The sequence below is a fragment of the Oryctolagus cuniculus genome, chromosome 11 (assembly GCF_964237555.1).
Source record: "Oryctolagus cuniculus chromosome 11, mOryCun1.1, whole genome shotgun sequence".
Lineage (NCBI taxonomy): Eukaryota > Metazoa > Chordata > Mammalia > Lagomorpha > Leporidae > Oryctolagus > Oryctolagus cuniculus.
The window spans coordinates 123154695-123166442 of NC_091442.1; the positions used below are offsets into that span (position 1 = coordinate 123154695).

At 71.7% G+C, this 11748-nt stretch overlaps 1 protein-coding gene across 7 annotated transcripts; it reads left to right on the forward strand.

The window, feature by feature from the left end:
* The first annotated feature begins 606 nt into the window (after positions 1–606).
* Positions 607–11200, forward strand: TRABD (TraB domain containing). Of its 7 annotated transcripts, none has more exons than XM_070053087.1 (11): positions 608–738; positions 6571–6635; positions 6888–6966; positions 7924–8090; positions 8217–8357; positions 9117–9227; positions 9419–9558; positions 9643–9815; positions 9892–10003; positions 10112–10321; positions 10762–11200. In XM_070053087.1, exons 2-10 carry the CDS (start codon positions 6603–6605, stop codon positions 10287–10289), a joined length of 1134 nt encoding a protein of 377 aa, XP_069909188.1. In that variant the 5' UTR covers positions 608–738; positions 6571–6602; the 3' UTR covers positions 10290–10321; positions 10762–11200. The 7 variants fall into 7 exon arrangements, with proteins under 7 accessions (XP_069909184.1, XP_069909186.1, XP_069909188.1 ...); XM_070053082.1 differs by having other exon boundaries at positions 626–738; positions 6550–6635; positions 6799–6966; XM_070053083.1 differs by having other exon boundaries at positions 607–738; positions 6799–6966; positions 10112–11200.
* The last annotated feature ends 548 nt before the right edge of the window (positions 11201–11748 follow it).

Here is an 11748-nt window from a genome sequence, read left to right on the forward strand (position 1 = left end):
CGGGCCTCTTCCTGCCACACCAGGCAAGTGCTGGGCAGGAGGTGGGAGCTGAGACCTGGCAGAGGGGTCGGGCATGCCTCCTGCTAGGCGGTTGGGTGTGGCCAGCGACAGAGGGGCCCAGGAGGGCAGCAATGGCCACACACTGCTGGCACAGTGGACAACAGTGATGGACAGGAGGTTGACCTGGGGGCCTGGCACCACAAGGGCCGGGTTGGCCTCTCTTCCTGGAATCTGGACGCACCCCAGTCCCCCGGCCAGCTGCGTGGCCGCCCTGCCCCCTGGCGGGGCACACAGGGGACCCCGGGGCCAGGCGTCGCTGATGGCCCTGACTGGCAGGGTCCCCTCTGGTTGGCCGCGCGGGGGTTCCGAGGCACGCCCCGTTCGCTGGGGTCGGAGCTCCGCAGCGCTGGCGCCCCCTCCCCTCTGGCCCTGCTCACGGCCGCGTCCTCGGTGCGCACCGACGGTTCGCGGCACCCTTGGGTTTCGGTGCCACTCAACGCCGCGCCCTCAGCTCCACAGGCCGGGAGCCGCGGCCAAAGGCTCGGCGAGGCCGCGCGGGCCGGGCGGGGCTCGAACCCGCGCCGCCGGCCCAGCCGTCGCGCGCTAGGACCCGGGGGCGCGGGCGGGCGCGCTTCCCGACATGCCGCGCGGCGCACCCCGGCCCGTCCGGCCCGTCCGGCGCCCCCGCCCGCCGGGTCCGCGGGGCCGCATGAGGCCGGCTGAGCAGCGCGGCGCCCGGTGAGCGCGGGCGCGGGCGGGGGTCGGCCCGGGCTCTCGGGGCGCTGCGCGCGGCCGGCGGCGGAGGCGAGAGCGCGGGGCGCCGAGCAGGGTCCGGGGGGGTCTGCCCGGACGTTGGGGTTGGGCGCCCCGCAGAGCCGGACCCCCACCCCCAGGCCTGGACTTGCGCGGCCAGGGGGCCTGCAGCCGCGAGGCCGGGTGGGGGTGGGCCCTGGTGGGCCGGAAGCGGCGTCGCGCTCGCTGCGAGCCGGTGGCCCCGGAGGTCGTGGCGGGTGGGAGGCGTGGGCGAGGTCCGGGGGTCCCTAGGTTCCTGGGCAGGGGGCCCAGCACCCCTGGGGGCGCTCCTGTTGCACCCCTGCCGGACCTGGGGCCTGGGGGTGCGGCTTCAGAAATGGGGGCGCCAGACTGGCACCTCCTGGCCCGGGCCTGCCCAGTCCTGGACCCTGGGCTTCTGAGCAGGCCCAGGGGTGAGTCGGCTGACAGGTGGGGGTCCTGGAGCCAGGGTGGGGTGTGGGAGGCCGCTGCGCCCGGGGAGGGGGCCACTGGGTCTCCGCTCCGGCCACGGCCCAGGTTTGTCCTCTCCATCTGGAGGCCTGAGCCCGGGCGGTGCCCACCCTGGGGCTCCACCCCCACAGCTTCCTGTGGACCGAGCCCCCTCCCCTAAGGCCCCACCTGCAAACCCGAGGGGAACTTCAGAAAGTTCCCGGGAAAACGGCCGAGAGGCGGAACTTTTTGAAATGCACGCGTCGCCCTCCCGTGGGGTTTGGGACACAGGGTGGGTGTGGGCTTGGGCGTAGGATTGGAGGGGGCCGGGGGCCCTGTGGTGCGGACTTCGGGGCTCCCGCGGGAGCCGGGTGTGCTCTCCTAGAAGCCCGGAGTCCACGTGCGCTCACACAACAGGTGCAGCCCCAGCGGCAGGCCTGGGGTCCTGGCATCGGAACGTGGCCCCGCTCCGTGTGCACAGGGGCCAGCTGGCCCTGGGGCCAGGTGCTCGGGGTCCTGTTTCAGCCGGGGTCAGTCCCCGCACTGCCCGGCGGGGGAGGGGGCTCCACAGGGAGTGCTGGTCGGTCCCTCTCCTGTTGGGCTGCTGTGAGCGCCTGGGGAGGGAGAGGCCTGGTCGCTGCCCCCACCCCCGCGGCAGCAGGAACCCTGCCGGTCTGCACTGATGGGCAGTGGGTCCCTGCGATAGCGGCTGTGCCTCAGGTGTGGAAGCCAGGGCGTGGATGTGACAGTCGGAGACAGGTCGTCAGACTCACCGACCCTCGGCACTGGGGGCCTCGGTGGCCTGCTGCGTCCTCCCCTTGGTGAGGGACAGCGGGCCCAGGGTGCTGGCACTGCGGCCTGGCTGTTGTGGGCTCAAGCCTAGCTCGTGGCCGGGCCAGCACCCCTGTCTCCCCACCCCCCATATCTGCACACTTCCCCCACAGCGTCACCACTTGGGCTCAGTTCCTGCCGTGGCCAGCCATCGCTGCAGCCCAGGGGCCGCCTTGGGCACCAAGGACCGGCCCTGGTCCCCGCAGGGTCAGGGGCATCCCAGCCAGGCTGACCACAGGTCTGCGGCCACAGCACGGGGGAGGGGGCACCGAGGCCACGCGGCCACCTTCCATTCGCTGCCGCCTCCCAGGCCTTTGCCCAATGACACAGGATGTTGGCGGCGCGTGCGTGCGTGCGTGTGCGTGTGTGTGTTTTAGTTTTTTTCCAGGCTCGGGCAGCCTGTGCTGTGAGGACAGTTTGCTTCCGCGTGTCTCCGGTCGCCTGCTGGGCTTGTCCTGGGGCTGGGCTCAGGAGGTCGCCAAGCCCCGCCTCCGACCGCACTGGGCAGGGGCGGGACCCCGGTGGCTCTGCCCGGTGTTCAGGTTTCTGTTGGTGGCTGCTTCGGTAGAGCGTTGTACTCTGTGACCGGGAAAGAGACTCCTGGCAGTGAGGGCCAGGGGGCACAGAACAGCCGCCAGCAGTGCTTTGTCACCAGAAACCAGGTGGAGAGGGGGCAGGGGCCTGCAGGGTGGCCCGGTCCACTGGGGCTTGCCTGCCACCCCGAGTCTCCCGCCTTCTCCTGCCCTGAGCCAGTTCCTAAGACAGGAGGCCGTCTGTGCCCGACGGGTCAATTCCGGGCACATCTGTGGGTCCCAGACACCAGACCGGGCTCTGGTTGTGCTGGTCCCCCTCCCCTGCTCAGAGCTGGCCCTGGCCCTGGGGCCCTGGGTGTGCGCTGGTCCCCCTCCCCTGCTCAGAGCTGGCCCTGGCCCTGGGGCCCCGGGTGTGCGCTGGTCCCCCTCCCCTGCTCAGAGCTGGCCCTGGCCCTGGGGCCCCGGGTGTGCGCTGGTCCCCCTCCCCTGCTCAGAGCTGGCCCTGGCCCTGGGGCCCTGGGTGTGCGCTGGTCCCCCTCCCCTGCTCAGAGCTGGCCCTGGCCCTGGGGCCCCGGGTGTGCGCTGGTCCCCCTCCCCTGCTCAGAGCTGGCCCTGGCCCTGGGGCCCTGGGTGTGCGCTGGTCCCCCTCCCCTGCTCAGAGCTGGCCCTGGCCCTGGGGCCCTGGGTGTGCACTGGTCCCCCTCCCCTGCTCAGAGCTGGCCCTGGCCCTGGGGCCCTGGGTGTGCTCTGGTCCCCCTCCCCTGCTCAGAGCTGGCCCTGGCCCTGGGGCCCTGGGTGTGCACTGGTCCCCCTCCCCTGCTCAGAGCTGGCCCTGGCCCTGGGGCCCTGGGTGTGCACTGGTCCCCCTCCCCTGCTCAGAGCTGGCCTTGGCCCTGGGGCCCTGGGTGTGCGCTGGTCCCCCCTCCCCTGCTCAGAGCTGGCCCTGGCCCTGGGGCCCTGGGTGTGCGCTGGTCCCCCCTCCCCTGCTCAGAGCTGGCCCTGGCCCTGGGGCCCTGGGTGTGCGCTGGTCCCCCTCCCCTGCTCAGAGCTGGCCCTGGCCCTGGGGCCCTGGGTGTGTGCTGGTCCCCCTCCCCTGCTCAGAGCTGGCCCTGGCCCTGGGGCCCTGGGTGTGCGCTGGTCCCCCTCCCCTGCTCAGAGCTGGCCCTGGCCCTGGGGCCCCGGGTGTGCACTGGTCCCCCTCCTCTGCTCAGAGCTGGCCCTGGCCCTGGGGCCCTGGGTGTGCGCTGGTCCCCCTCCCCTGCTCAGAGCTGGCCCTGGCCCTGGGGCCCTGGGTGTGCGCTGGTCCCCCTCCCCTGCTCAGAGCTGGCCCTGGCCCTGGGGCCCTGGGTGTGCGCTGGTCCCCCCTCCCCTGCTCAGAGCTGGCCCTGGCCCTGGGGCCCTGGGTGTGTGCTGGTCCCCTCCCCTGCTCAGAGCTGGCCCTGGCCCTGGGGCCCTGGGTGTGCGCTGGTCCCCCCTCCCCTGCTCAGAGCTGGCCCTGGCCCTGGGGCCCTGGGTGTGCGCTGGTCCCCCTCCCCTGCTCAGAGCTGGCCCTGGCCCTGGGGCCCTGGGTGTGTGCTGGTCCCCCTCCCCTGCTCAGAGCTGGCCCTGGCCCTGGGGCCCTGGGTGTGCGCTGGTCCCCCTCCCCTGCTCAGAGCTGGCCCTGGCCCTGGGGCCCCGGGTGTGCACTGGTCCCCCTCCCCTGCTCAGAGCTGGCCCTGGCCCTGGGGCCCCGGGTGTGCACTGGTCCCCCTCCCCTGCTCAGAGCTGGCCCTGGCCCTGGGGCCCCGGGTGTGCACTGGTCCCCCTCCCCTGCTCAGAGCTGGCCCTGGCCCTGGGGCCCCGGGTGTGCACTGGTCCCCCTCCCCTGCTCAGAGCTGGCCCTGGCCCTGGGGCCCTGGGTGTGCGCTGGTCCCCCTCCCCTGCTCAGAGCTGGCCCTGGCCATGGGGCCCTGGGTGTGCACTGGTCCCCCTCCCCTGCTCAGAGCTGGCCCTGGCCCTGGGGCCCTGGGTGTGTGCTGGTCCCCTCCCCTGCTCAGAGCTGGCCCTGGCCCTGGGGCCCTGGGTGTGCACTGGTCCCCCTCCCCTGCTCAGAGCTGGCCCTGGCCCTGGGGCCCTGGGTGTGCACTGGTCCCCCTCCCCTGCTCAGAGCTGGCCCTGGCCCTGGGGCCCTGGGTGTGCACTGGTCCCCCTCCCCTGCTCAGAGCTGGCCCTGGCCCTGGGGCCCTGGGTGTGTGCTGGTCCCCTCCCCTGCTCAGAGCTGGCCCTGGCCCTGGGGCCCTGGGTGTGCACTGGTCCCCTCCCCTGCTCAGAGCTGGCCCTGGCCATGGGGCCCCGGGCGTGCGTGGAGAGCGCCTTCCTGTTGCAGATGGGGCTGAGCTTGGAGGGAGGTGCGTAGGGGGTCATCAGCAGGGCCAGGGCTGGCCCAGGTCCGCGTGTGCTGGGCGTGGCCACAGGGGGCAGAGCTGGGCTGTCTTGTTTCATCAGAGCTTTTTCCTCTTTCCTACGGAAGTTGAGAGACGCGCGGCAGCCTTGGGATGAGTGACCTGGGGCAGCCACAAAGGCCTGCGGGGTCACAGTCCCCGGCCCACGCCCAACGCCTCTGGTGCCACCCACGAGTTCAGTTCTGAGGGTGCCGCACTGCTCCCTGTCGGCCGGGAGCTTCCTCCAATCAGGTCCTGCGCCGGACGGCCGTGCCCCAGCTCGTGTCTCGCAGCCTGTCCCCTTCTGCTGGGCTGTCCCTGTCAGGGGTCACCTGCTTCTGGGCCACCAGAGGCTCCCAGAGCCCCTCGTCCTCACAAATGCCCGCTCTGGCCCAGCCAGCCACGTCCAGGGAGAGGCACGCGGAAGCGCAGGGCGTGCACAGAGCTCACTGTGACCGCTGGCCCCGCCCATGGGCTTGGATGCCTCAGGCTGGAGACTGCCCCTCCTGGGCCAGCGTGAGCCCGGCCCCTCAGCTCTGCTGCCCTCCTTTCTGGTTCCTGTGCCTGGACCACCCCACCCCTGGAGCTGCTGGCTCCTGTGTCCACCCCGGCCCTGATCTGCATCCATACCATCCCTGACCTGTGTCCACCCCATCCCTGACCTGTGTCCACCCCGGCCCTCATCTGCATCCACCCCATCCCTGACCTGTGTCCACCCCGGCCCTGACTTGTGTCCACCCCAGCCCTGACCTGTGTCTACTCCACCCCTGACCTGTGTCCACCCCATCCCTGACCTGTGTCTACTCCAGCCCTGACCTGTGTCCACCCCATCCCTGACCTGTGCCCACCCCGGCCCTGACCTGTGTCCATCCCGGCCCTGACCTGTGTCCACCCCGGCCCTGACCTGTGTCCACCCCGGCCCTGATCTGTGTCTACTCCATCCCTGACCTGTGTCTACTCCACCCCTGACCTGTGTCCACCCCGGCCCTGACCTGTGTCCACCCCGGCCCTGATCTGTGTCTACTCCATCCCTGACCTGTGTCTACTCCATCCCTGACCTGTGCCCACCCCGGCCCTGACCTGTGTCCACCCCGGCCCTGATCTGTGTCTACTCCATCCCTGACCTGTGTCCACCCCTGGCCCTGACCTGTCTACTCCATCCCTGACCTGTGTCCACCCCGGCCCTGACCTGTGTCCACCCCATCCCTGCCTTGTGTCCACCCCGGCCCTGACCTGTGTCCACCCCGGCCCTGACCTGCCTCACTCACTCCACTTCGTCTCTTTGCTGACCACGGAGCCACGCGGAACTCCGTGGTGACCGGGAGGGTTTCCTTGAAGCGGCTCTGGCACTGCGGCCTTGTCGAGACCCCTGTGGGCGTCACTTCGCCGCCGTGTCTACTCCGGGTGCTGGTCGTGGTGGCAGTCCCCACCCGCCCAGCTGCAGGCCTGCCACACCCAGGAGGACCAGCGGCCTGTGGGTGTCGGGGCAGGGAGGCCGCGGATCGCACAGCAGGTCCTGAGCTGGGCGCGGGGCTCCGGGTGAGGCCCCTGTTCTGTCTCCTCAGGCAACCCCAGCGGGGCAAGAAGCCGGCCAGCCATGGAAGGGGAGGAGCGGCGGCCGCCTCAGGAGGTGAGGGGCGGCTGGGCGTCAGGACAGCTCGGTCCGGGCAGCTGCCGCGCTGTGGGGTGGGGGCACCTGGGGACGTGGCCACTCAGTCCTCTGAGACAGGCAGGCAGCACCTCAGGGGAGGGGCCCCCCCGGCGCTGTCTGAGGCCCGGGGCTGCCTTCCCAGGTGCGGCTGCGAAGGGCGGGGCCGTGGCTGCAGGGGCCCCCCCGGCATCCGGACACGGAGACCGGCTTGAACTCTCCCTCCACCCTCAGGCCGGCGTGGACCCTGTTGTGACATCAGAGGCTCCGGAGTCGGTGCCCAGGGTGCTCCCTGGAGAACCCCAGAGCCTGTGTATGTCTCCCCAACCTCGACGTGCTTGCTGGGGCCGGAGCCTGGACCGGTGGGGGCAGGAGGGGGCCGGAGCCTGGGGCGGAGGGGGCTGGAGGGGGCCGGAGCCTGGGATGGAGGGGGCCAGAGCCTGGGGCGGAGGGGGCTGGAGGGGGCTGGAGGGGGCCGGAGCCTGGGCCGGTGGGGGCAGGAGGGGGCCGGAGCCTGGGGCAGAGGGGGCCGGAGCCTGGGGCAGAGGGGGCCGGAGGGGGCCGGAGCCTGGGATGGAGGGGGCCAGAGCCTGGGGCGGAGGGGGCTGGAGGGGGCTGGAGGGGGCCGGAGCCTGGGGCGGTGGGGGCCGGAGGGGGCCGGAGCCTGGGGCGGAGGGGGCTGGAGGGGGCCAGAGCCTGGGCCGGAGGGGGCCGGAGCCTGGGGCGGAGGGGGCTGGAGGGGGCCAGAGCCTGGGCCGGAGGGGGCCGGAGCCTGGGCCGGTGGGGGCCGGAGCCTGGGCCGGTGGGGGCCAGGCCCGCCAGGAGGCGGCACCCCTGTGGCCCCGGAAGCAGTGCCTTGGGGCCAGGGTGCCCCCAGCTGCAGCTTCTGCTAGAAGCCCCGCCTGGCAGCGGGGGGGCCCCTGAGGGGCTGAGCCGTAAGGCTGGGAGGGGGTGAGTACAGCAGGTGCCCCTCGCCTGAAGGTGGGTGCTGCCCTCTGCCGCCCGAGGCCCTTCTCTAAGGCAAACCCTGATTGGAGCTGAGCCGGGACTGAGCCCCTCGCGGGCAGCGGGCCCCCCACAGGCCCCGTGCTTGCTGCCCTCCAGTGCAGCCGAGGCACTTGCCCTCATCGGAGGGCCCGCAGACGTGGTCGGTTGGCCTGTGTGGTCCCGACAGCCCGAAGCGTGCACAGAGCAGGCTGCCAAGGGGGGTGGCCGTCCCGGAGCCGGGCCCCAGCCCCCCATCTCCCAGCGGTCACTGCTGCCGTTGCAGCCGACGTGGACGCCTTCAACCTGCTCCTGGAGATGAAGCTGAAGCGGCGGCGTGAGCGGCCCAACCTGCCGCGCACCGTGACCCAGCTGGTGGCCGAGGACGGGAGCAGGGTGTATGTGGTGGGCACGGCCCACTTCAGTGACGACAGCAAGAGGGACGTTGTGAAGGTGAGCGCCGCCCACGGGCACTGGGGCCGGCCTGGCCGGGCCGGAACCCATGAACCTGTAGCTGTCTTAGTTGCCTGGGGGGTCGGGTCCGCCCTGGGGTCACGCGGTGTGGCCGTGGCCCTGCAGACCATCCGGGAGGTACAGCCGGACGTGGTGGTCGTGGAGCTCTGCCAGTACCGCGTGTCCATGCTGAAGATGGACGAGCGGACCCTGCTGCGCGAGGCCAAGGAGGTCAGCCTGGAGAAGCTGCAGCAGGCCGTGAGGCAGGTACGCGTGCGGGCGGCAGGAGGTGGGCGGCGCCTGAGCCGGAGGCAGGAGCCGGTCAGGGCCCCAGCACCCCTGGCATGCTGGGCTTTCAGGCTGGGGCGGTGCCCCTCGTCCTGGAACAGGGCGCACTCCCCTTCGCCTCTGCGCTGTCTGAGCAGGCCTCCCCCACAGCAGTCGCACACCCTAGTGGGGACGACCCCCTGCACAGGCACAGACCTGGGCAGGCCGCCCTGCCCACGGCTGCACTCACCACAGCCAAAGGGCAATGGGCCAGGGTCCTGGAGACCCCAGGAAGTCACAGATGGTGCTGAACTCTCCCATCAGCCCCTGCACCACTGATGGGGCTCACTGGTTAGGGCCTGGTCACGGCTCAGTGCATCTGGAGCGCGTGGGTACCGCATAGCCCAGGGTCCCACAGGGAGACCGGACTGCTGGGTGGCCGACCCTCTGGGTGAGCGAGGGCAGATCAGTGTGTGGACAGCCACGCAGCGCCTCGGGGGCCCGGGGTGGGGCTCCTGCCCACAGCCGTGCTGCCCTTCCCAAGCCTGGTGGGCTGTGCTGGCCCGGTGTGGACGTGGACGTGGCTGGTGTTGTGCCTCAGTGGGGCTGCCCGTGCAAGGGCCTCACAAACGCACAGTCAGGTCCTGTCTGGCCGCGCGGGAGTGAGCAGTGGCCACGCGAAGGGGCGGTACGTTTGGGAAGTGACCGTGGCAACCCACGTCCGGGACTCGGACCTGACGCGGCCTCCTCTCCCTGCAGAACGGGCTCATGTCTGGCCTCATGCAGATGCTGCTGCTCAAAGTGTCCGCCCACATCACGGAGCAGCTGGGCATGGCGCCCGGCGGGGAGTTCAGGGAAGCCTTCAAGGAGGTGGGCGCTGGGCAGGGCCTGGGGGTGGGGCCGGGGCAGGGCGGGGCCGAGCTGGGGGCGTGGCTGGGCGGGGCGGGGCGGGGCCTGGGGGCGGGGCCTGGGGGCAGGGGCGGGGCGGGGCCGAGCTGGGGGCGGGGCAGGGCGGGGCGGGGCGGGGCGGGCGCTCCCTCCCTGACCCTGCCTCCCTGCAGGCCAGCAGGGTGCCTTTCTGCAAGTTCCACCTGGGGGACCGGCCCATCCCAGTCACCTTCCAGAGGGCCATCGCCGCGCTGACCTTCTGGCAGAAGGTCAAGCTGGCCTGGGGCCTGTGCTTCCTGTCGGACCCCATCAGGTAGGGCGGCCACCCGGGGTCTGGGGGAGGGCCCGGCCGCGCGCCCGCCCGCCCGCCCGGCCTCAGCCCTGCCCTTGCCCGCAGCAAGGACGACGTGGAGCGCTGCAAGCAGAAGGACCTGCTGGAGCAGATGATGGCCGAGATGATCGGCGAGTTCCCGGACCTGCACCGCACCATCGTCGCCGAGCGCGACGTCTACCTGACCTACACGCTGCGGCAGGCCGCCCGGCGCCTCGAGCTGCCACGCGCCTCCGACGGTGACCAGCGCCCGGCGCGGGGCCCCCTGGACGCCGCGCTGCCCGCGGGTGCTGACGCCCCTCTCCTCCCCCACAGCCGAGCCCCGGAAGTGCGTCCCGTCCGTGGTCGTGGGCGTCGTGGGCATGGGCCACGTGCCCGGCATTGAGAAGAACTGGAGCACCGAGCTGAACATCCAGGAGATCATGACGTGAGCGCCCGCCTCCCTCGGCCGGGGTCCTGGGCGTGGGCGGGGGAAGCCCGGTGGGGGAGCGGGGGCACACGCCTCGGAGCCAGCCGGCCCTTCTTCCCTCCCCAGCATCCCCCCGCCGTCCGTCTCCGGCAGAGTGTCCCGGCTGGCCCTGAAGGCCGCCTTCTTCGGCCTGCTGGGCTACGGCCTGTACTGGATGGGGCGCCGCACCGTGAGCCTGGTCCTGTCGCTGCCTGCTGCGCAGTTCTGCCTCCAGAGGGCGCCCTCGCCCCGGCCAAGCCAGTAGAAGGGCCCCACCCCGGAGCGGCCACAGCCAGGGTGGGTGCCCCCACCCTGCTGCAGGGAGGCCCCTGAGGTCTGTGCCACCCCCCATGGGGGTCCGGGCCAAGCCTCGCCGCCCTGCCCTCCCCAGCCAGCCCCAATAAAGGAGCATTTGACCGTCTGAACTCAGGCTTCCCAGCGGCCCCTGCCCAGGCCCTGAGGGTCCGGTCCAGCTGCGAGGAGGGCAGGGCTGAGGCCCAGGCTGCCCCCCGGCCCCTGGGGTGGGTGTGGCGAGCTGACGGCAGAGCCCGCCTCACCGTGCCTTGTGCTGCGTCTGCCAGGGCGTCTCGGGATTGGGGCCCGGTGGGCGTGGGCAGGCTGGAAGCCCACGCCGCCGGCACGTGGGCACGGAGCTCGGCTTGCCCACCGCCTCCCCGGCCCCATCCGCCTGCAGACTCTGGCGCTGGCTTTTTAAAACATTGAAATTTTTTACTCAGGTAACTTTATCTTCAAAGAAATAGCAACCGAAGCGGATGTCAGGGACAAGCCTTAAACCTGGATGGGGCACAGGGCGGCTTTTTCCTTTGTTCGTGTCCCGAGTGGGCAAGTGTGTGGCCACAGGCCGGCCCTCAGGGTCTGCACCCCCAGCCCAGCGTGGCCGGGGCTACCTCTCTGGCCTGAGCCTGCTGTCCGGCCCGGCCCCCACGGGCTGGAGGGGCTTGAACCTGCTTCCTGTGCATCGGCGGAGGTTCCCAGGGACCAGCCTGTCCCGAGTGCCAGCCAGCGCCCACTTGGGCTGCAAATGGGGGCCCCGAGGGGGCCCTGCCCTGCTGAGCAGCCCCGCCCAGCCATGGTCTGTGCCGACCGCTCGAGCTGTGCGTCCCTGTCACTCTCGCGGATCTGCTCCTTAGAAACAAATAAATTCTAGTTTTGGAAGCTCCTGTTTGGTGAAATGTGCGGCGTGGGCTGGGGTGGGGGTGGGGGTGCGGGTGGGGTTCCTGCTTCCTTCCCCCCAGGGCCACAGGATGCAAGGACACTGCCCACAGCTTAGCAAAGGGTATCGGTCCTGAGCCCCTGGTGCCCAGGGAAGGCCTGTACCCAGCACGGTGGGCTGGCACCACCCCACCTCCATGCCCTGGAGGGAGTAAGACGTCCAGCGGGGGCCTGCAGGTGAGACCTGCCCCGATGAGAGCGGTGAGGGCGGGAGCGGCTGGTCTGTGCAGGGGGTGTGGCAGGCTCCTCCTGGCAGGTCTGCTCCTGTGTCTTGCTGTCCTCGCTGACCTGCGGCCTGCCGAGCCTGCCCTGGCCAGGTTTTCTGCAGGCCTAGGAGGTGTTGCTAGAAGCCGAGGTCTGGCTAGGCAGGGGGTGAGGGAGGGGCCTTGAGTCCTGCTGGCTCCCGTGAGCCCTCGCCTGGGTCCCCCTTAGGAACAGGCGTCCCGCACGGCTTCTGAGCCAGGCTGCCCTTGTCCTGTGTTAAGGCGGGC